General features: G+C 39.2%; 2 protein-coding genes across 3 annotated transcripts in view; one reads left to right on the top strand and one right to left on the bottom strand.

Moving 5' to 3' along the window:
• The window catches only part of fnbp1b (formin binding protein 1b), a 65,932-nt gene extending 58,943 nt beyond the window's left edge, over positions 1–6,989 (bottom strand). The window contains exon 1 of one of the 2 annotated variants that reach the window (XM_081613155.1): positions 6,639–6,989. In XM_081613155.1, coding sequence (XP_081469281.1) covers positions 6,639–6,662 — 24 coding nt within the window. In that variant the 5' untranslated portion in view covers positions 6,663–6,989. Of the gene's footprint in view, positions 1–1,105; positions 1,190–6,638 lie in introns of those variants that run through there. The other variant, XM_081613152.1, reaches the window with a different exon arrangement.
• Positions 6,990–10,595: 3,606 nt separating this feature from the next.
• Positions 10,596–21,250, top strand: part of agpat2 (1-acylglycerol-3-phosphate O-acyltransferase 2 (lysophosphatidic acid acyltransferase, beta)) — a 16,997-nt gene continuing 6,342 nt past the window's right edge. Inside the window, exons 1-2 of the mRNA XM_008423562.3 lie at positions 10,596–11,071; positions 17,933–18,066. Coding sequence (XP_008421784.2) covers positions 10,893–11,071; positions 17,933–18,066 — 313 coding nt within the window. The 5' untranslated portion in view covers positions 10,596–10,892. The remainder of the gene's footprint in view (positions 11,072–17,932; positions 18,067–21,250) is intronic.

The following is a 21,250-nucleotide window of genomic DNA, read 5'->3' as shown; positions in this document are numbered from 1 at the left end:
ACCTATTTTTACACTTAGCCATTGTTAGGATCTCTGCTTCATGTCAAGTGTTTCATCAAAATGTAATCAATGTTTTAGCTTACAGCATACACACTTCTGTTTTGCAGGAAATGTAGTTTTTCTAGTTTTGCTGGTGCTGCTTTATAAAAAGCAGAGCAGCAAAAAGGTCAAATAAAATGTGCAACATTCAACTGAAAGCTACAGCTAAATATTAAGTCTTTATTTTTGCTCAAATCTAGTAAAAATAGATTTCAGCACAACAAAGAATGACAACAGTAGGAGTTGAGTGATTAATTATGACACATTTTTATGAAAAACAGTAAATCAGTGGTGTATTTACTCAAGGTTATTATAAAGTAAGAATCTCATCAGTCTATTCTTATTCCACACACACAGCTTACAAGTTGATAGCTAAAAGCTAAAAGACTTTAAACGAACAACTTAAAAGACGAAGTCCAAAATCGATGTTCAATAAATGTCCTTTAATAAAAGCTTGGTTTAAATCTATTATCGCCACTTGTTTATCTGCATATCCCATTTTTCTAATTAAATCCTTCTTCATTCTACCCTCCTCTCTCAATACTGCACCCAGATCAAATGTGGACGCATTCATTATCATTTCACCATCACGTTGTTTCAAAGGGCCCTGAGGTAGTATCACCGAGTCAGCAGGTGTGTGGTGATGAGTGTAAGATTTAACGAGGAGCCCCGCTGTAGTCTGGCCAAGCTCTCAGGCTTTGATGGAAACAAGGTAGCTCATATTTCAAGTCCTGCGATGTCGAGCGAGCAGCAGGGGGATGCAACTGAACCCAAAGCGGGGAGTTCAGGGTGACTCATGATGATATACGGGAGCAGTCTCTTCTGAGACAGGCTGCTTCAAAGTCTAACTAACACTTCAAGGAAATCAGCTGAGACATCTCAGAGCTGGGAATGAACAACCAAAACAAGTCTAGGCCCCTTCGGCGAAGTGTATTGAATGTCCCTTGTCTTTTCAGACAATTCTTTGTACAAAATTTAATAGAGAACGACAAGCAAGCAAGAAAATGTGTCTGCGATGCTGCAAATTCCTAAACATAACCGAGCGTCCCTGCAGTGTTCGACTTACCTTTAGCTGCTGCTCTTTGATTAGAGTTTCAATCTTGTCCATGCTGCCGCATCAATACGTTGTGATCTCCCGAGAAATCCGCTTTCATTCCATGCAGTTGGAAGACAACTGCATGCATCGGTATGAAAGGTAAAGTACATCTACTTCCCAAATGAATCACATGTGGGAAGTGAGTCATTAAAGGTGCAGACGTGTGACAGCTGGACGGTTTTCCGCTTTACACTTTGTGCCGTCTTTGGTTGCAAAGCCCCTTTGACACAGTTCCAGTTTTAGATATGAGAAGTCGCTTGTCTTTTTGCAAAGCAGATCTAGCACGGTGTTGAATGGTCACTGAATTAATTTAGCTGCAGAATACTCTTGCATTATTTCATGTTCATTTGTTCTCACTATGGTTTCAGTGCAAACTGGTCACATGCGCTACCAGATTTTACTTCCTTCTTCTTTGGTTGGATTTGTACATTATCCCTATTAAGGAAAAGTTGCATGCACGTGATTCATGTCAATTTCTCAATACTCTCTGCTTGCATAAAACATTTTTTTTAAACTGCCAACTGCCTGTGCATTTCAACTAGGAGTGTCAGCACTGCTCAGTTAGAGAGCTGAATTCTGTCAAAATTTCATCCTGCTAGCCAAAAGCTAGATTACAACAATTACTGCGCTTATCTAGTTGGTAAATTTTCAAGGACAGGATGGTGAAGACAACACACTCCCAGCCTGTGTTTATAAAACTGGTGAATACTATAATCACTCCTGTGATGTTGCACTAAAGGCATTTAACGTTTTGGAGCTGAGTGACAGCTGTTTTACCCGAGGCGAGTCGCAAAAGCTGAAAACAAACGGCAACTGTCACAATCAGCTCTGCTTCCATTCTCTCAACTACATCAGCATCATAAGTGCTGATGCAATCGTCACAAAGTTTTTAAACCACTTCAACTAAGATTTAGTCTTCTTCAGCCTTACTGTGAGTAGCGTTTCACTTCGATGCGAAAGTTTTTAATCAAACGGCAAGCGGACAGCGTATCACAGTCCAACGTGCATGCACGCAGCCTCACCACAGTCGTGATGGTGAGAGGTTAAGCAACCCTGCCCTAGTTTAACTTCACTTCCTATCACTTGCTTTCCTGTTCGCAGCACAGGAACAACAGGATGAGTGCATCGAAATGTGTCATGCATATGATGAAGACAGAGCGCTTGATCGCTGTTTTAATAAATGCGAGAATTAGTTCATGCGAAGAGCCACAGCTAGCTGAATGAGCAACTTTTTACTTTTGGCCAAGCTGTTCTAATGTGATAAGCTTGTTATCACATTAACACGCTTCACTACAAACATCTATTTTATCTAAGAGACTTAAAGGAACAGACAAAACAGATAAAAAGCTGGAGAGTACACCATGGATTTGAATTTAACCCCCCTTAAAAATCCAGCTTAAGGCTTCCCAAAAGCCAAATAGGGGACACAGTTTTACTTTTTAGAATGGCATAGTCAAAGTCCAGACATTACATCAGTTTGTTTATAAGGATTTTCCATCCACTCTGACTCAGTTAATTTGCCAAAAATCTGCAAAATTATAGTCTTTAATTGTGCAAAGCTGGTAGAAATATACACCCAAAGAACCAATGGTGCTACTCCAACTGGGCTGAACATAAATGCAAGCCACACTTTCAGATGCTTTTTTTTGTAAAAGATTTTGAAAACCTGTTCTCATTTTTCTTTCTCCTTCCAATTACAGAGCTTTGTTAGTCTGTATAATCCTAAATTTGTGATTTGGGCATGACAAAATATGGGAAACTTCACCAGGTGTGATTCATTCCGCACATTTAGAGTTTCTAAATGACCAAATAAACAAAGCAATTCATCGTCTTATTGTGATATTCTTGTCTTGTATCACATATATATTACATATACAGATTAGGTGACCTGTTTACATGACAAGGTGCTTAGCCGCACCCCTGTGTGTAATGACTAAGCTTAATTTTAGCCTTCGGTACTACAGACCAGTTCTGCTTTGCATATAAGCATGGCTGTTGCCAGAGACAGGAAGGTTGCATGTTTTGCTACTCTGACACAACATGTCAAGCTGTGAACACCTTCCAATGCAACGAGCCACCTGTGGAGATGTGCCGAGAGCTCTCTGTTTCCTTTCTGAACATATTGAGATTAAAGGAAAAACAGTCTGGACTCCACTGAGTGTGCTGAGGAAACAAAGATTTGGAAAAAAATAAAAAGAAGAAGGAGGAAAAAAAAACCTCACCAACATTTTCTCAGAGTCAACTTGTACGTGTGTAAGCCTGCGAAACACCTTTGGGCTATACTGGCTTTTCTGTGTGTGACTAAGCAATAGTATTGACTCTCACGTTGTAAATGTGAGTTAATTCAAGAGCTCCTTGTTGTTCCCAAAAACAATGTACAATAACTTTATAAATTTCAATATCTTGAGTATTATTCTTCCTCATAAAAACTCCAAAATAATAAAAATACTACAACTAATAATAATACAACTCACCTGGTATGGGCCTATCAGTTTTATATTAAGTACAATGTTTGCAAAACAACAACAACAACAAAAAAACAATAAATAAAATAAAAGTATTTGGGCTATTGCCCTTGTAAGTCATTTCTAGAGTCTGGCCCCTTCTTCACTGAACCTGTATCAGAAATCTGTTAGTGTAGTAATGTTAATCATCAATAATGAGGAATTCTTATTATATGACTCTAATAAATGTAATCCACCAGCAAGTTGCTCAAAGTTATTTTGGTTTGAAGGCTTATAATCTGTCATACTGACCATCAGGCTGAAACGGTGCTCGGAAACTGAACACAACCTAACTAAGGTGAGATATAAAATCTTTAGAATACATGTGGTTAGATTATAATCTAGATTTGAGCATTTTTAATAATATTTGTCTTCATATTACATTAAAAATACTTAACTAAGACACTGGTAAGACATGGGTTGTTTAGAGGTTTGAAATGGAAGTAGTAATTGGTTAAAGGGACCCAAAGTCGTTTCCCCTTTTGAGTAATTTATCTGAAAGATACAACAAGGACACAACAACTCCATTTATATCTAGATGAGAGGCCACTTTTTCTATTCTAAATGAACAAATGAATTTAAGGACAAGCTAATTATCACCACGATATGTTTACCATTTAGAAAAACTTTTATTAAGTTGTCCTTTTTAAGCAATTTTTCACAACATTCTGCAAAAGCCAAGCCAGCAAAAGACAGTTTTCTTAATTAGCCCAGATAGCAACTCTAACAGCTATTCAACCACATTTGGACATCATCAGATATTGACAGAGGATTCAATTTAATCCACAGTACACATTTGGAAAAAGGCAAAGGCAACCTTTCTCTTTGTCTTTTTTTGGGAGATTTTACCCTTTTCACTCTATCATTGTTGATAAAATGAACATTACTGCCAAATATTGAGCTTAAGTCACAACATAAAGTTCAGAGGTGCTTCAGGCTTTTAGATCAAGTGTTTCAAGAAGACACATATCAAACCAAGTCTTATGAAGGTCTATCACTTAAAAGAAAACTTTCACATAAAACCTCACCGTCATTTATTCAAAAATGAGTAAAGAATCGTGCCAAACGGCAGACTCTCGGCCAATAAAATTACATGAGCCGTAATATATTTAAAGAAATCCCAGACAAAAGGAATTCCACTCTCCAGAGCTGCTTATTATCACCTCGTAAAGACGGTCGGACACAGGGCTGTTTTCATCATTTTCTGTTTGTCTCTTCCTACCCCTTACATCTAAATACGGCGAAATACTGTAACAGCGACAGAGAGGCGGGCCTGATAAAGGCCTACCTGCCTCCTTGAAAGTTGATTTGAGAGGGACGAAACGTGACATCACAGCAGAGGAATGCATTGCAGTGAGGTCACCGGGGCTGCTGCTTTGTCTCCTCCTGCTGCTGTGCGCCACACAAAGCTTTGGAAAAATGATGAACCAACATAAACACAAGGAATATTAGATGCCACGCAAGGTCAGCCTTGAGTTTGTAGACTCCAGAGGTGGATTTTGGTCATTTAGGCCAAAATATGGCCTAAATCCGAGCTTCAGATAACGTGTTAAAAAGCTGAGACTAAAATAAAAAGTTTTAGATATCTTTTCTGATTGATGTTAAACAAACTAATTTGCCAAAGTATTTGTGTCTCTTCAACTTTTCCACATTTTGTCATATTCACACCCCAAACTTCAATATATTTCATCAGGATTTTACATGACCAATCACAACTTAGTTGAATTTGTACATGACCCCCCAACACCTTTTACTCTAACACACCTAAATAAAATCCAGCTTAACCAGAAGTCATCGAATAGGTAATCAGTAACCAAAGTTCAAATCTCTGTAATTTATACAGGTGTATCAATACACTTGTTCTGACTTTTGTTATTTTTGTTAGGTTTGTTAGTTCTTGTGGTGGTGGCAACATCATGCTTTTTATTTTTCTTGACTTCGAGGAACAGGAATATGGATGGAGGGTAAATACTGGCCTGATGACACCCAGGGCAGCATCACAGCAGGTTTAGAATGCAAAGCATGTGCATTTGCTGCAATGGCCTAGTCAAAGTCTAGACCTACACCTACTTAAGAATCTGTGGTAAAAATGGAACCTTACTGTTCACAAAGGTTCTCCAGTCAACCTCACTGAGCTTGACCTACAAAGCTGAGCCAAACATTTACATATTCACATCTGGAAAGCAGAGAAAGTTGTTTCCCTTAACTCAAGAGGGCTGAATACAAATACACCGCACACTTTTCAGATCTGTATTTGTAAAAGAAATGGAAGCCACGTTAATCTTTTCTTTCGCTTTGCAGTAATGTGACTTGTGTATCACATGTAATCCCCTAAAATACATGGACGTGGGTGATTGTGAAGTGACAAAAAAATGTAAACATTGTTTTGTTAAAGAGGCTAAAATTTAGCAGTATTACGTGCGGTAACCCAGAAGCAGCCTGCAACATTGAGTACTGATGAAAGGAAGAGCCATGTGTACTTCCTCTAGTTACAGCGAAGATACTTCCTGTGAAAGGCACCGTACATGTGCATTTAATATTTACCTGCTTTGGTACATATCCATCACACTGTAACAACATACAAGCAGCGCGAGGAGACAGCCTGTAACAACCGCCTCGCATCCTTACACTGATCTGTTACATTGAAATTGTGAGGGGGTGTGTGCAAAGCGTGATTTGAAACGCACAAATGTGAACTAAAATGGATGGTGGGGCTAGCGTTAGCTGCGGGCTTTTTTAGGGTTTTACTTCTGCCCGTACCTTCCTGCCGTTACTGTGACACATGGAGGGAGAAAACACATTAGCTCTGGTAAACAACGCGACAAATTAGCCTTAATGTCCCCGAGGCTGGACGTGCGCAGAGCGGCGCATGCTAATAAAAGCGTGGCTATAGCAGTAAAAGAAGAAAAAAAAAATGGGGGCATGCTTATTTTTATCTCCGAACCGTTACAGCCTCCCAGGCTGAATAACTAAAGAGTACAAGTGTGGCTGAGACTCACCCATAGCTCCGTCCCCCAGCTCATGGTTTCAGCGCGGTGTCCTCGGAATAATCCACAACTGCTACGGAGGTGTTTTTTTTCCTCAACACACGCGCATACAGAGAGAACAGCGGCAGACAGACGGGGCTTTTTCTGTCTCTGATATATTCGCCTGTCACCCGCTCTTAGCAGTGGTAAACGTATCACCGCTCTAAGATTTTTTTTTTTCAGTGCTTCATTGTATCTGAATCACGCCGGAAGGTTAGAAGCTCCTGCATAATAATCTTCAAAGTGGATAGGCTCGCTATACGCAGCGCGCTACTCAATGACAGCTGTTCCTGCGCGTGCACTAGCAGCAGAGAGAGAGAGAGAGAGAGAGGGAGGGAAGCATGGCGGGGGGTGTCACTGCGGGGGCTGTCCAATAAAGCCTCAACCACCAACACTTTGCTCACTCACTATCTCCTGCGCAACCGAACAGGGGAGAGGCCCTGTTTAGAAATGCAGGAGCCTGAATGCGGGAGAGACGGTGGGGGGTAGTGGGAGGCTCAGGGAGAGGTCACCATCCGTGGCAGATGTTTAATTGAATACTCCCAGTGGGTTACATGCTAACCTCTGGTGAGCAACCCCACTTTCTCTAGACTTTCTCTAGATAGCTGCTCAATAACCTCATGAAAATTTGCGTGGCATTCACCCTGCAGCAAGCAGCTTTACAGTCCCAAACGGCGCGCACACAGGATGTTGCATTCAAGTTGCACAATTTTCGACGACAGACTGGCGCAGAGTCAACAGTGATCATAATCTGCCCTCTCCATTGCCATGACTTTATTCAAAACTTCAGACCTCATGGTCTGTGGTTGTTTGCATATAGTCAGCTCTCTCTTTACACACATTTTGTCACATTGTAACCACAAACCTCAGTGCATTTTATTGGGATATCATGAGATAGAGCAACACAAATAGTTGGGTGCATAATTGAACTGGGAAGTGAAAATAAATTCTACATAGTTTTCAAAGACTTTTAAAAATAAAACTTAAATAGTGTGTATGCGTTTCATGATTCAACTCCTTGTAAGGCCCATTTTTCCAACAAATACTACCTTGTGAAGACCGACTACTTCTAATGGGACTCAAAGCCCAGATCCCATAAGAAGAGGTGCTGTTTTGTGTTAGGGCCTAGGTTTAGGAATAGGGTGTGACTTGAGTTTAGACCAAACAGGGATAAAACTCACTAAAAAGTCTCACAAAGGAGTATTCGTCTAGTTATTCCAAAACTAGCATAGAGTATAGTACAAAACAAATCTGTCAAGACATGATTGTCCACTATCTTGGCCATTATGACAAAGTGGCTAGAGGAAAGGCATCCTGGTACGTTTTGACACCTGACACAGGCACTGGGAGTTCTGGTTCACTGATACCTTCATAAAACCCTTCACATGCAAGCAAAGAAGCTTAGTGTCCCTTGAAGAGATAAGGCATTGAAACATCCTCTTGTTTATCATAAAGAATCATCTTACTTCTCTGTAGATTGTTCTTTAAGCAGCTAGTAATCCGGTGTCAGCGGTGTAGTCCTTGTATCTGCAACAGCGCTGCCATCTAGTGGTGAAAAATAGAAACACACCAGTTTCTGTCACGTTGCCCAAGACGCTATCAGCGTAACTAATAAACTTATCCCGCATGTGACTGGAACTGCGTGTGGCTTATTAAATTATACAGGAAACAGAGTCTAGATTAATTTGTTTCACCAGGGGGTAATGAAGAAACGTCTGTAGTTCAATACTTGTATGATACACAAATGTTTTATTATATGAATTTGACTGCAATGTGGAAAAATATTTACAGCTGGATGTCTTTAAGCCTAAGATACTGCTTGTTTCATGTGTAAAAATAATTCGAACAATGAACATATATTCTACCTCAAATACATGTTGAGCAAGTGTTCTTTCATTTAATTGTTTTGTCCAGCTTCATTATTATTAAGTATGTGCAGGCCTTTATGGAATATACTGTGATACAATAAGAGTTTTGGCTTTAAAGAATGATGCTTTTAGGAACTGTCTTATCATGACTGCAGTACTATTGTACACCATCAGGGGGAGCTCAATGGCTTTTTTATGTCAAACAAGTGGTATGTACTCTGTATATTTGTGCTTAACAACTCAAAGATGCACAAACCAAAGGTTGTGTGTTTATTTATTTATGTGGTCACTGTCTTAAAACTTGTTCCGGAAAATAATTGGTTGCTTTGTGGTTTGTGATTTGTTTATTTGTCAGTCAGTAAAACCAAAATACATTTACAGCACAGAACACAATATACCTTAGGAAAGCAGTAACATTTGTATTAATTTTGGTGTTTTTTCAGCATTGTATTTTATTTTGTGTTTGTTTTAATACTGCCATTTTTGTGGAAGTACACTGATGGAAATAAGTGCTAGAACATTTAACTCATGGCTGCAGTATGTGGTGTGTTAATGTTTCCTTCGCAAACATTAACACACCACACCAGGTCAACTCCACAGTTCTTGTTGATAGTGTGTATTTAGTAAAATTTGAACAGTTTAACATTAACAACGGAGTTACCCTTATACTAAGCCAGGTAAACGTATTCATTCCCATTGACCTTTTCCCATTTTCTCATACTCTGACCACCAACTCAAGTATATGTTCCTGAGTTTCACTACAAGTTACACACATGCAGGGATGTCTTTACTAATTCAAGTCATTACACTGGATTTTATTTAGCCAAATCAGACAAAAGAAGGTGTGCACCAAAAACAACTGAAAGTCTGAAATTATTCAGTCTTGTTGATAAAAACATTTTTGAAAACCATCAGTCATGTGTTTTCTTTTCACTTCATAATTATAGACTATTTTGTGATGATTGATCATCCCAAATTGCAAAGAAATACCTTAAAGTGTTTGATTTAACGCAGTAAAGTATGGAGAAGTTTACTAAGTATGATTCAAAATATTCAAAAGGATGTTATTTTTATTTTTTCTTATGTGTATTTAAGATGTATTTAAATGGAGGTCAGTAACAGTAGCACTATCTCTACACACATTAGATTAGGATTATCTGCCACTTCATCATAATCCTCCAAATCATGTCAAGTCGAGCTCCTCGACGTAGCCCAAACGTCTTTGTCAGGGCGACTGGACGGTATCAGATTATGGCCAGGGATTGGATTATTACCACTAATCCAATTGAACATCTGCTTTAATCTGCAGTCAAACTAGTCTGATGCTGAGGAGTAACAGCGAACACCTAGAGATCATTACACTGGTAATTTTGGATGGTGAACCACATCAAAGGGTAATAAAGAATCCTCCAACAAGGCCAGCCAAAGCTGTGGATTTACTACGTGGCTTTTTAGGGGCCCCTGGTGGCACCATGACAACTTGAATTTGCAGACAGTTGGATGAATGCAGTGCACCAGTTGCAGGAAAACCTCCATTGCTGAGAAGTTATGCTTGCAGAGTTATAATGTAAGCTTATTGTTGGTATTGTAATGTGAGATGCACACAAGAGGAAGCAATAATAGTTACACATTGTGGCATTTGGTTTTAAGAAGCAGATTAAATTGCTGCATAAGGATACATTTCAGAAGGATGGGCAGCACCAGGGCCCTCCTTGTTAGCACTAATCTTACATTTGTGAAAGGTAAATCTAACATTATTTGGCTTTCACGAATATGTTACGTTTGTGAAATCCAAATGTAACATATGAGTATATAAAGGGGAAGATTAATGGTGAACTTTAGTAGAAATGGGGCCCTTAAGTGACCTTTTCCCAGGATCATAATAATAATAATAATAATAATAATAATAATAATAATAATAATAATAATAATAATAATAATAATAATAAACATTAAGCAGGTGCTCTGCTGCCTGCAGTTTTTGTGATTTCGAATAAACCACCTGAAAGTTAAGAATCTGCTGACGGACGCTGTAAAACAGTAATTATGTAGCTCGTGACTTCTGACCCGTCCGCCGTGAACCAACCGGAAACAGAAAAGCAAGCAAAACCGATGACGATTTGACTCCACCTCATGATGCCATTTAGCAACAGATGAGCCGCGGTGCCTGTTCATTCCGTGTTGTCCACGGTCTCAGCATCGCTTTCACTCTTGCGCATTAAAGGGAACACTGCCCGGTTGTGTAATGTCCGTCGGGGTCGCGGTGCGCCCCTTCTCCCTTCTTGGACCGTAGCTGGCGGCTTCCTCATCCGACCTGCGAGCGCTTTCGGCTGGCCGCGAGTCTCTCCAGTGCATCGCTATGGATGTGGTGTGGATGCTGCTGCTGCTGCTGCTGTTTCCACTCCTGATGTGGACCAGCAGCACGTTTGTGTTCTATTTCAAAAAGTTCTTCTACGTGGCCTGGATGATGTTCCTGGCCATACTGGGGATTCCCATATGTTTACTTAAAAGCGGAGGGAGAGACGTGGAAAACATGAGGTGAGTTGGAAATGTCTGACAGTTAGCAGCCGTTAGCCTGCTAGCTGTTTAGCAGCAGCAGTTGTTGATATGAAACATTCAGATGAGGCTGGCTGCGCTCTTAGCGTAGCCACAACTTTTGTGCAAATTTAAAAAGTAGCCAGCGTGTAGGACGTGGAGAGTCTAATATATTAAAATGTTCAATTTTTCTGTCGGAGAAGAAAACCCAAAAAAAAAGAAGAAGAAAAAACTAAACTAATTTTTAATCGTATGCTATATTAGCCCCGTTCACACGTTGGCAGCAGGAATATGTTACTGTTAGCAAACGTTGCTAACTCCGTTTGATGTTTGTTTTAGTATCAGGCAGGAATGATTATCCTGTTTATGCTGTCAACAACAATCTCAGTCAGTTGTGTGATATTTATAGCATTAGTTAAGAAAGCAAAGTTTGTTTTCCCAAAACAATAACCCCTAGCCTAGCCAAACCAATTAGGAAAATTATACAACTCTTGTTTATATGTACTCGGTATCCTCCAGCATAATTAAAATCTTTTTTACTTGATATGCATACTTTTTCATTGAATTTTGAGTTTCAAAATAAGAGTATTGGGATTTAATTCATAGAGAACCGCTGCATAATTTGTACAATCTATCCAGTCGTGTCATTGCATGATGAAGTGACTGATTGGATTCAATACTTGCGGGTTATTTTGCATGTATGATCTTAGTGCTAATAATGTATGTTGACAGCCGCATTTACCTTCCTTGTATTTAATTTCCAAAGCCGATATAGATTGAATGAGAAGCTAAAAAGCAGTGAAAGTGATGAACACTAGGCACCGATCAAACTTTTTGATCTCAGTTTTATTTTAAAGCTCTGACCATCCGATTCTGGTTTATTTTTAAGGATTCTGAATAAGTGTTTCAGATATATATTTTTTCTAGCATTCCTCTTTATTATTGGGATGTGTGTGACGTCGCACAGAACGCGCACAAAAACAAGCTAAAATGGTTAGTATCAACTGTGAATAGCAGAGACTTTCCTAGAGAATTTAAACACCATTTCTAGGGATGCACTGATATCAAAATTTGGGCCAATATTAATGTTGCTGTTATGGCTGACAACTGATCCTTACTGATATCACATTTGTTATTCCGTTATTTATACTAGACGTATTTCCTTACCCTTTTGACACAGTAAAACAACGACCACACCGCTGACGGTGCTTCCATGAAAGCTCACGTTTATAAGTCGTGGGGAATATATCGGCAAGCATCAGCCAAACCAACAGAATGGTTGTCGACATCCTTGTGTATAAAATAGTTGTCTTGCATAGTTTTGCTTTTCCAGACTTTAACTTAAAACACTTTGCTCAAACAAAAAAATCCCTAACTTTGAGTCTTCGTCCTGCAGTAACGGCTTCCAAAGCAACACATTTTGTAGGGAGCAAAAGGGATGTGTTCACTGGTCAGAAAAATATTGGATTTTTTTAAAGTTTATGGATAGTCGATCACTGGTCAGTTGAAAATTGACAAATTTCGTTTACCTTCTTGGTGAATCTCTTCTGGGAACCTACTGGTGACTGAACGATGGGTAAAGATTGAAAAGAGTCATTGCAGTACCCAACAATAGTCCGTCTTGTTTCTGCTGATATCCTAATGCTGCTTTGTATTAGAATTTTTCAAATCTTGACTTTGCATGTTTTCATCTAGATCTCATGCGTTCAGAAGTAAACCTCATTCCCGACGACGGAAGGAAGGAATCGGTTATTTCATTCTTGGCCAACAAAGTGTTTGGATCTACTGACCAGGGGTTTTTCTGATAGACTGCTTCACATATTCCAGTAATTACCTCAAAGAGACAGATGCCAGATGGCGAATTTTCCCTGATTAGACTTGGGTTGCTGAATAGTCATGAGGCAGATCGTCCTGCTAACCTCACCGGATCCTCGCGTGCCGACTGCAGACCCCAAGAGTTGCCTCAATGCGGTAGAAATAACTGTTTCGCAGTCCGGTGGTGTCATGTAGCACCAGTGTACCGTGCTTGCCCGCTCAAAGGTTATCTGGACTTGTTGACTGTGACAAAGCAACTCAGTTGGGGTCATACCTTGAACGGAGGGGTGAACAGAGTTTGGTGGGTGAACGTTTGGCACTCGTGCGCAGAAATGGCCGAGCGATTCGACAGGATAAATGGGGACTGTCAGACATTTTGCATTCCACACAAACGCCTGAATTCTGGGCCTGACTAGAGACTCTGCAGCTGACTTGGAGCCCTGGAATGCATTCAGTCAACTCACTAGGCAAAACAGACTCACATCTGTTCAGTCTGTTCAGTGCACCCTTTAAAGTTGCATTCAATTTAGTGCGTGTATTTTTGTTTGCGTGCTGTTCTCCAGCTAATTACCTTGAATTGCTGTTACATTCTGGGTTCAAGTCCAGTCTTCATTATCACGCCTGGATCTCATGACAACAATTAAAGATGGACATTTGTTGTTGTTTTTTTGTTCTTTTTCTCCTCACTCGCCACTGCTTGAGCTCCGGTTACAGATTGTGCAATTGTACTACAGTCAGTGGGAGACGAGTCTTTGTCTTCATGGCTGTTGTATTTTCACTCAAACCGGAGGATTACAGAGGAAGTCGGCGGACACGATCAGACATGCATTGCCTTGTAGAAGTACTCAGTCTCTTCAACACTTCCATACTTTGCCATGCTGTGTGTGTTTTGGGGGATATTTTGTTTTAGACCAACATAAAGCAGTGTGTGTATAATTAGAAACCTGCAGGAAAATGATGCATACATGTCATTTAGGTTTATGAATAAAATCTAAAAAAAAAAAAAACATTTAAATTCAGTCTCCTCATGTGAATACTTTTTAGAGCTACCACACCAGTTGCCGCTGCAAACATTTTGGGATATGTTTTCAGTTGGGATGCATGATGTGCCCACATTAACATTTGTATTATTAACTAATTTTAGTAATGTTTTTACATATTGGTGTCCGCTAAGTAAACTGGACTGATTTTGACAACCGATGTCTTATTTTAATCTTGTTGCCCTTTGCGTTTCTGAAAGAGTAGGGGATTGGCCATGCGGTATTTGTTTGGTCATGTGACTGTGATAGTGATTCAACGCAAAGACTGTAGGATGTTGAATAGAAGCAATGTGGTCTATTTTGTCACTGTCGAAAGGGTAGAGAGATGTATATTATCGGTTAGCGGACATAAAGCAAAAATAATATTAGATGTAGGCCTAAATTTTTATATAGGTGCATCCCCAGTTTTCTCCAGCTTTGATCATGTACAGTTTGGGACCTTTGCCTTCTCCTCTTCAAAAAAACACTTTAAGCTGGAGACCATCTTTGAACACCAACTTTCAAGTCTTGCTACAGATTCTCAATTAAATTCAGGACTGGACTTTGCTTAATCCATCATAACACATGGATATGCTTCGGTGTGAATCACTCTGTTGTAGATATTTTTCCAGCTAAAGGAGAACATTCACCTCAGTCTCAAGTCCCAACAATCCTCTAACAAACTACTAGCTTTTAGATGTGGGCATACTTAAAGGTTGACGACAATATTTCATTGTATTTATTACGATAACTTTAAAGGGGATGGCGAAATCTATTTAAAAACCCATTACTGTATCTTTGTCTTCAATTTTTCGGTAATCGATTGTTTTGGCAGGGAGAGCATGTCAAATCCTCACCAACGCAAATACTCCTCAAGAAACAACTTGTAGATAACCAGTGTGCTACGTCAAGACACCAGATACATCTGTTAGTACAGTTTAACTAATTAATTACAAATATTATAAATATTTATTGCTGCTCCAGTGCGGAAAAGATGAAAACGAACAGTCTTAATGATACTTATAGTTATTAGTTTGCAAACATTATAGTGTAGAGTTTATCATTGTTATGAAAGAAAAGAACAATAAAGCTAAATGGTAGGGTAATTGGCTGCCAGGCCTACTTTTTTTTTTTTTTTAATGTGGGTCAGATCTGACCTGTTACCACATGATTTAAAAAAAGAAAAACATTTAATTTATTACCCAAATCCCAGTGAAACTGCTTTATTCATGTGATTTCATGCTTTTCTGATGAAGTAATTGTTTGTTCAGTCCCTCCTCCCTTATGATCATGGCCCTGCCCTAAACAAGCTTGACCTTTAACTTGTAAAAAAAAGAGGAAAAAGGCTGACTAAGTTGAGCTGTGGTATGAGGTTTGTCAATTCAGTGGTTTTGTGGATTGCAGGCCAGATTTACTCTTAGCTGTGGACTTTAGTTCTTGCCTAAACATGATCACGCCTGATAAGTTCAAAGGATCTGACTCTTGGGCTGATATTGAAATTTGCCCTAATGAAATCTGGTTGGGTTGGTTGTAAAACTCTGGACTGGAGTTGCAGTCGTTGCAACAGCGAGTGATTGCGTGTCAGTGCCTTTTGCACTGGACTGAGCACTTTATCACCACTAGGTCTTGTTGAAAGGTTGCCTTTAAAGCCATAGTGTGAATTACCAAAGGGAAAAAGCGAGGTTTGATCCTCCCTGTACAGGCTGTTTGAAGTTTATCAGATGAATGTGTGTAGTATTACTTTCATGCCATGTCAAAAAGTCTAGTATAAATGTTTATATTCTCAAGTTGAGACCTATTATTCTTTCTATTCCAATTCCAGAACAAAAGGCAGTTTAATTACATATGGGCTTGTTGAGCGTGAGCTTTGCTTTGCTCTGTTGGTAGAGTTTGTTGTGCTCATTTACTTTTTTTTTTGTTGTTGTTGCCGACATCTGACTTCTGAAATAAATTTTTGATGCATACCCAAAGGACTGCTGGAGTGGATGGATGATAGAGATTACATTCAAACAAGAAAACATTTGGATCAAAAGACTTGATGTCGAGTGGCTATAGGTTGCCGATTACCAAATTGCAGTTCACTATAGAGGCGACGTGCAGTGTTGTTTTTTTCTTGACATATTCTGTTTTGCAGGCTGGGCTTAAACAAAAATCTGATTTGTCAAGTGCAATAATAATACATTTCAGATGTCAATTAGAGCTGTGGATTTCTGCAGCTCCTCCACAGTCCAGCCCAGATTTCCTTAATTTTGGGTGATCTATGATTGGCGGATATGTGAAACCGATGTTATCCACCGATCTTATCGAACGCCACAAAGGTCTGAAAATCACCAAAGGAATTCCCTCATGTACAGTCAGAATGTGTTTGTATTGTTTCATGGGTATTGTACAATATATATATATATAAACTAGGAAAATTGTGACTTTGTAACATCTAACAGTGTTGGTTATATATAAAAAGAAATCAGTATTGGCCAAAATCAAAATCGGCAAGTTAAGCCTTTTGAAGATCTGTGAACAGCCTGAAAGCTGCAATCGATGCACCATTAGTTATAAACATAATAAAAAGTAAAAGTAAAGATTTACATGCTAGCTACAAGTAAATTGAAGAGATGTGTGGTTAAAATTGGGAACAAGGAAGTTTACATTTGGTTTGCATGAGTTTTATTTTAAGGTAATTCTCTTATTCTCTGAAGACAAACTTGAGTTTCCAAGTTAGACCGGTCATGGATAACAATAAGTTATCCATGAGATTCACCATTGCTTGTTTGTAAACAGCCTTTTATGGGGCTTCCCTTCCTGGTCTTTTTACGTCCTAAAATAAACACATTTTGACCTGAGGGTGGAAACATGAGTGACATCTGAGACCAGATTGAGCAAAAATAGAAACTGCACATGATGCTGCGTCTTCTTTTAGAAAACACTTCCTCTGCTTTATTTGCAGCGCTGGGGCTTCTGTCAGTGCATCTGTGTTATAACAAAACCACAAAATGCAATCACAACATTGGAGTAAAATGTGCCTTTTTGCACTACGTCTACACTGAAACCAGGATGAGTTCATTCACAAGGAAAAAGACCAGAGGTTGAGCACCAAGGAATAAAAAAAATCAATGGAGTAGCTGTTGCTTTTCAAACCCGGCATTCATGTAGCATGAGGCTACAGAAAGTGATTCCAGAGAAAGCAGAACCACCAAATTCAGCAGTGAAAGTTGGAGACGGTGAAACGAAACTCCACAAACGATCAAAAATTGTAATTCTTGTGCGCACAGATGGCTTCAAATATGATACTTTTTTAAAAATTCCAACATCAACCTTTCAGTCTTATTCCATAAAGACTTCACAGGAGCTTGTTTTAGTTTGAAGGAAATTTAAAACCTTTGATATAAATAGTCTTTTTGAGGAAGGAAGTTGTGTAGTCAAGCAATGAAAGAATGAAGATGATGATTTTCAGAGATTTGACAGTGTGAGCAATGATTCTGTTTTAAACACTACAAAATAATAAGTATGTATGATTCATGGGGATATTGGGTCAATATTGATATTGGCAAACACTCAAAGCTGTGATATCGTTATTGTATTGAAAGTGAAAACCGTATTGGAACACTCTTATTGCCTACTGTGGAAGTTGTTAATAAGGGAAGGAAACTTCTAGAAACTAATCTAGAAAAGCGACATGCAAAAGACAAGGGTTGTACAAAATTGGAACATATGACTATGTTTTAGTCATTTGTGTGTTTGTATCTAGTGGGAGATGATGCAGAGGAGTGATAGTGAGCCACAAAATGCAGAAGAGTGAGCTGACTGAGCAGCCACCTGAGTTATCACTCGTATTGTTTTGGCTACGGTACAAGTTGTTTCATAACTTAACATGAATGTGCTGAGAATATCTGCTGTATAAAGTGATTGCACTTGATAACATATCTGTCTGAGCACAGCATGATGGTACCTTAATTCTAAAACCTACATTTTTCAGCACTGTCATAAATTTCTTCCCTCCCCGCCCCCCCTCCCCGCCCTTTTTCCTGTCCAGGATTATCCGTTCCATGGTCCGTCATGTCAAGTACTTGTTTGGGCTTCGAATTGAAGTGAGCGGCTGGGAGCACCTGCAGACAGAAGGGCCTTATGTCATCATCTCCAACCACCAGAGCTCCCTGGACGTTCTGGGTAGGCGTCGTGGTTCCTGTCATGTTACCTCTGATCCAGGTTTCGAGTTTATTTTCAACCAAAATGATCATTTATTTTTCCGCACCGACTGAAAGATTCGAAGAGTCATCCAAGACGGTTGAGCAGATGGTCGTTTCTTCTTAACTTTTTTCAAAAAATAAGATCCGTTTTATGGTAGAAGCCAATGCTTGTTTTTTTTTTTTTTGTTTTTGTTTTTTTTCATTAGCAACAGAACCCCAATTTGAACACGTGTGTGCGCGCGCACACACCCACACACACACACGCACCCCCCCCCACCCACCCACACACACACACACACACACACACAAGGGCAGCAATTAGTCCCAGATGGAAGAATTGTGCCACTGAGCTTGTAAAGGGGGGTTCTAAATATAAATGTGCTGAATCCAATCTCTCTGGCAAACGTACAGAAAGAACTGCTCCTGCTTAATGGGAGCAATATAGATTTTTTTTTAGTCACCCTCTGCTCTGCAAATCTATCAGTAAAAATGAGCAATCCAGAGTTTCATAGAAGGTAGAGGCCATGATTACGCTTTCAAACGAACAACTTTCTGAATTACTACAATGTCTGGACCTCATCTCTTACTCATTGGTAGATGAATTTTATTCCTTCAAGCCAACACTACACAGATATTTGGGTTCATATCTAACACATTATGATAACTTTATGTAAAGGTGCCCCAGTTTTATGGTATTTAAATATGGATCGTAATGTAATTTCTATTGTTTAAGTCAGAAAAGGAAAAATATAACAGCAGATGGATATTTTTCTTGCAAAAATCAGTATTACATTTGCTTGATTTTTGAATCATCAAATGGGAATACTTGCTAAATTTGTCCCGGTACAGCTCTGAATTTTTGCATGTCTTAAATATGTCCAGGTTTTCCACACCAGTTCTTAAATTGGTACCTTGGTTCATTCATTACTTAATGTAATTTAATTTTGGCAAATAATTGGGGTTACATTCTTTATTTGTATTACAGTTCTTTCCAGAGAATGTGGAAATTGTTATAGCTTGACAAAACCGCAAAGCCCTTTTTTTATTTAGTTATTTCCTCAAAAGAAAATCCTGCTTATTTTGCATTCTTTAAGTAATTGAAATGAAGAATTTATATTTTAATTATCTAAATATGAGCTCCTTTGCTATGAATGGATTTACATCCAACAAGATTTGGCTTAAAAACTAGTATTTCAGAAGTTGGCTATCGAGAGTAAGCTGTGAAACGTTATAAAGACTGTATAGGAAGGCATCAAAGTTAGGTAACGATTAGTGGTAAAAACACTGAATCCAGCCCCCAGCCAAAAAACATAAACATAAGTGAATAAAAGATAGAATTTGTTTGTTTTTTTATATATCGAATGTATGTCTCACTCTGCTGTGTGTGATAGAGATGTCAATTTCTCTGCAGGAATCTTCCAAAGGGGCTTATAAATCTAATCTAACTATCAAAGCTGCTTAAGATATAAAGTTGGTTAAAGCCCTTCACACTACATTCACTCATTCACATGCTGACAGATGACCATTTGTGTCAATTAATGCTTTACTTGCCAGGACAGACCTCAGTGTTTGTCTGTCTCTAAAACGGATCAATCAATGACAGTTTCCCTGTAACTTGTCTTGCTGTTGAAAACATTTGTGATCCGAGACACTGAGGCCGTCTGCTGTAGATCTGGAGTTCAACTCATCCTGATCTTGTGGACGCCAGCCAGCCGTCAGAGTCTGCTTTAAATCTCTGACCAAACGGTATAAAAGTGCACTTTATAAGGTGGAGGTTTGCTGGAGGCATCAGTTCCTATCGCCATCCAAGACTCAATGCGTCTGTCAGTTCATTCAGAGAAACGCTGAGCAGACCATGACTTCATGAGTTCACCGTTGAGGCCCGGCGCCAAGTATATTACTTTCAAACTTTAGACCTCTGGGTTTTTTTTTAGTAACAATTTCCCCCTTCCTCATTCTTCCTCTGAAGATGGATTTGTAGAGTCGGTTTTGCTAAAATTAGAACGAATAACAACCCAGCATTTCACTAGAGCGCCTGGCGATGAATTTCATCACAATCTTTGGTTGAGTTCTTGGCCACTCTGCCGTGTTTGTTGTCAGTTTTAGTGCCTTTGTTTTTTATCTTTTTACTTTTCAGCTTAGTCCTAAATCTAGAGTGTGAAGTGACACTAATTTGGGTTAGGTGTGTTTACTTCCCATTATTGGCCCAGGAGGAGTGTTTCTCTGTGTCGGTGAGTGATGAGCGAAGGCTCCTGGCCAGCGTGGTGACAGCAAGAGGAGAGCCAGGCATCTCATTAGTGCAGGAAAAAAGCTCAGCGGGAGGCTGACTCGGCGTTCAAGTTGCCATGCCAACAGCTACACTTGGCCATTAATACCAGAGCTCTTCCTAGAGCAGATGTAATTTTTCTCTCTTGGTGTTCAGTTTTCTGGGGGTTTTTTCTCTACGCTGGTAGAAGTTCACTCACCATTCAGTTTTCTGTCCTGACGTTGTCTTCCTTTCTCTTTGAGTTTTATGGCTCTGCCATATCTCTCACTACAGAGAGGTTGTTAAAGCTTGCAGGATAACTCCTATCAATAAAGATACGTGCTGTGTTTTCACATTTAGCATACCTGATATCAGGGATTTAAATTTCAGTAAATCCGACTCCAAGCAGAAGAAGTCAAAGTTCGTTCCAGACTCCTAGATGTTGTTTCTTAATATGAACTTTGTACTTGAATGGAACGTAATCTTTTATTAGGCAAGCACTGTGTAAGTTATTATTGAATGTTTGAATATTTTGTCTAGGATTCCGATCAAATTCCTTAAGACTGGATGACCATCCAATACTTGCATGAGAAACCAAGTTTGTGCGTCAATCGTATAAACCAATGCAAAGCTCTAAAAATCCGTCGCTACCATCTTTTGCTATGACAAACCTGCCCACCAGGTGCGCGGTAAACAATAGACACCCAACTGTTGCCAATATGGCAACTTTTCAGACAAAGAAAAAAATCGGTATCAGCCAATATCGGAATCGGCAGATTTGACTTTTAAAAGATCAGAAATCAGCCTGACAACTGCGAATGGTGCACCTATAATTTTATCACTTTACAACCAAACATTTTTTTTGTATTTAACCAGTGTTTTATGGGATAGACCGGGGGCATCAAAGTTCAAAGGGAGT

Source organism: Poecilia reticulata, chromosome 12 (genome assembly GCF_904066995.2).
Source record: "Poecilia reticulata chromosome 12, P_reticulata-male-v2, whole genome shotgun sequence".
NCBI classification, from domain to species: Eukaryota; Metazoa; Chordata; class Actinopteri; order Cyprinodontiformes; family Poeciliidae; genus Poecilia; species Poecilia reticulata.
Note: the sequence above shows the minus strand (reverse complement) of the source record. Positions and strands in the feature narration are given on the sequence as shown.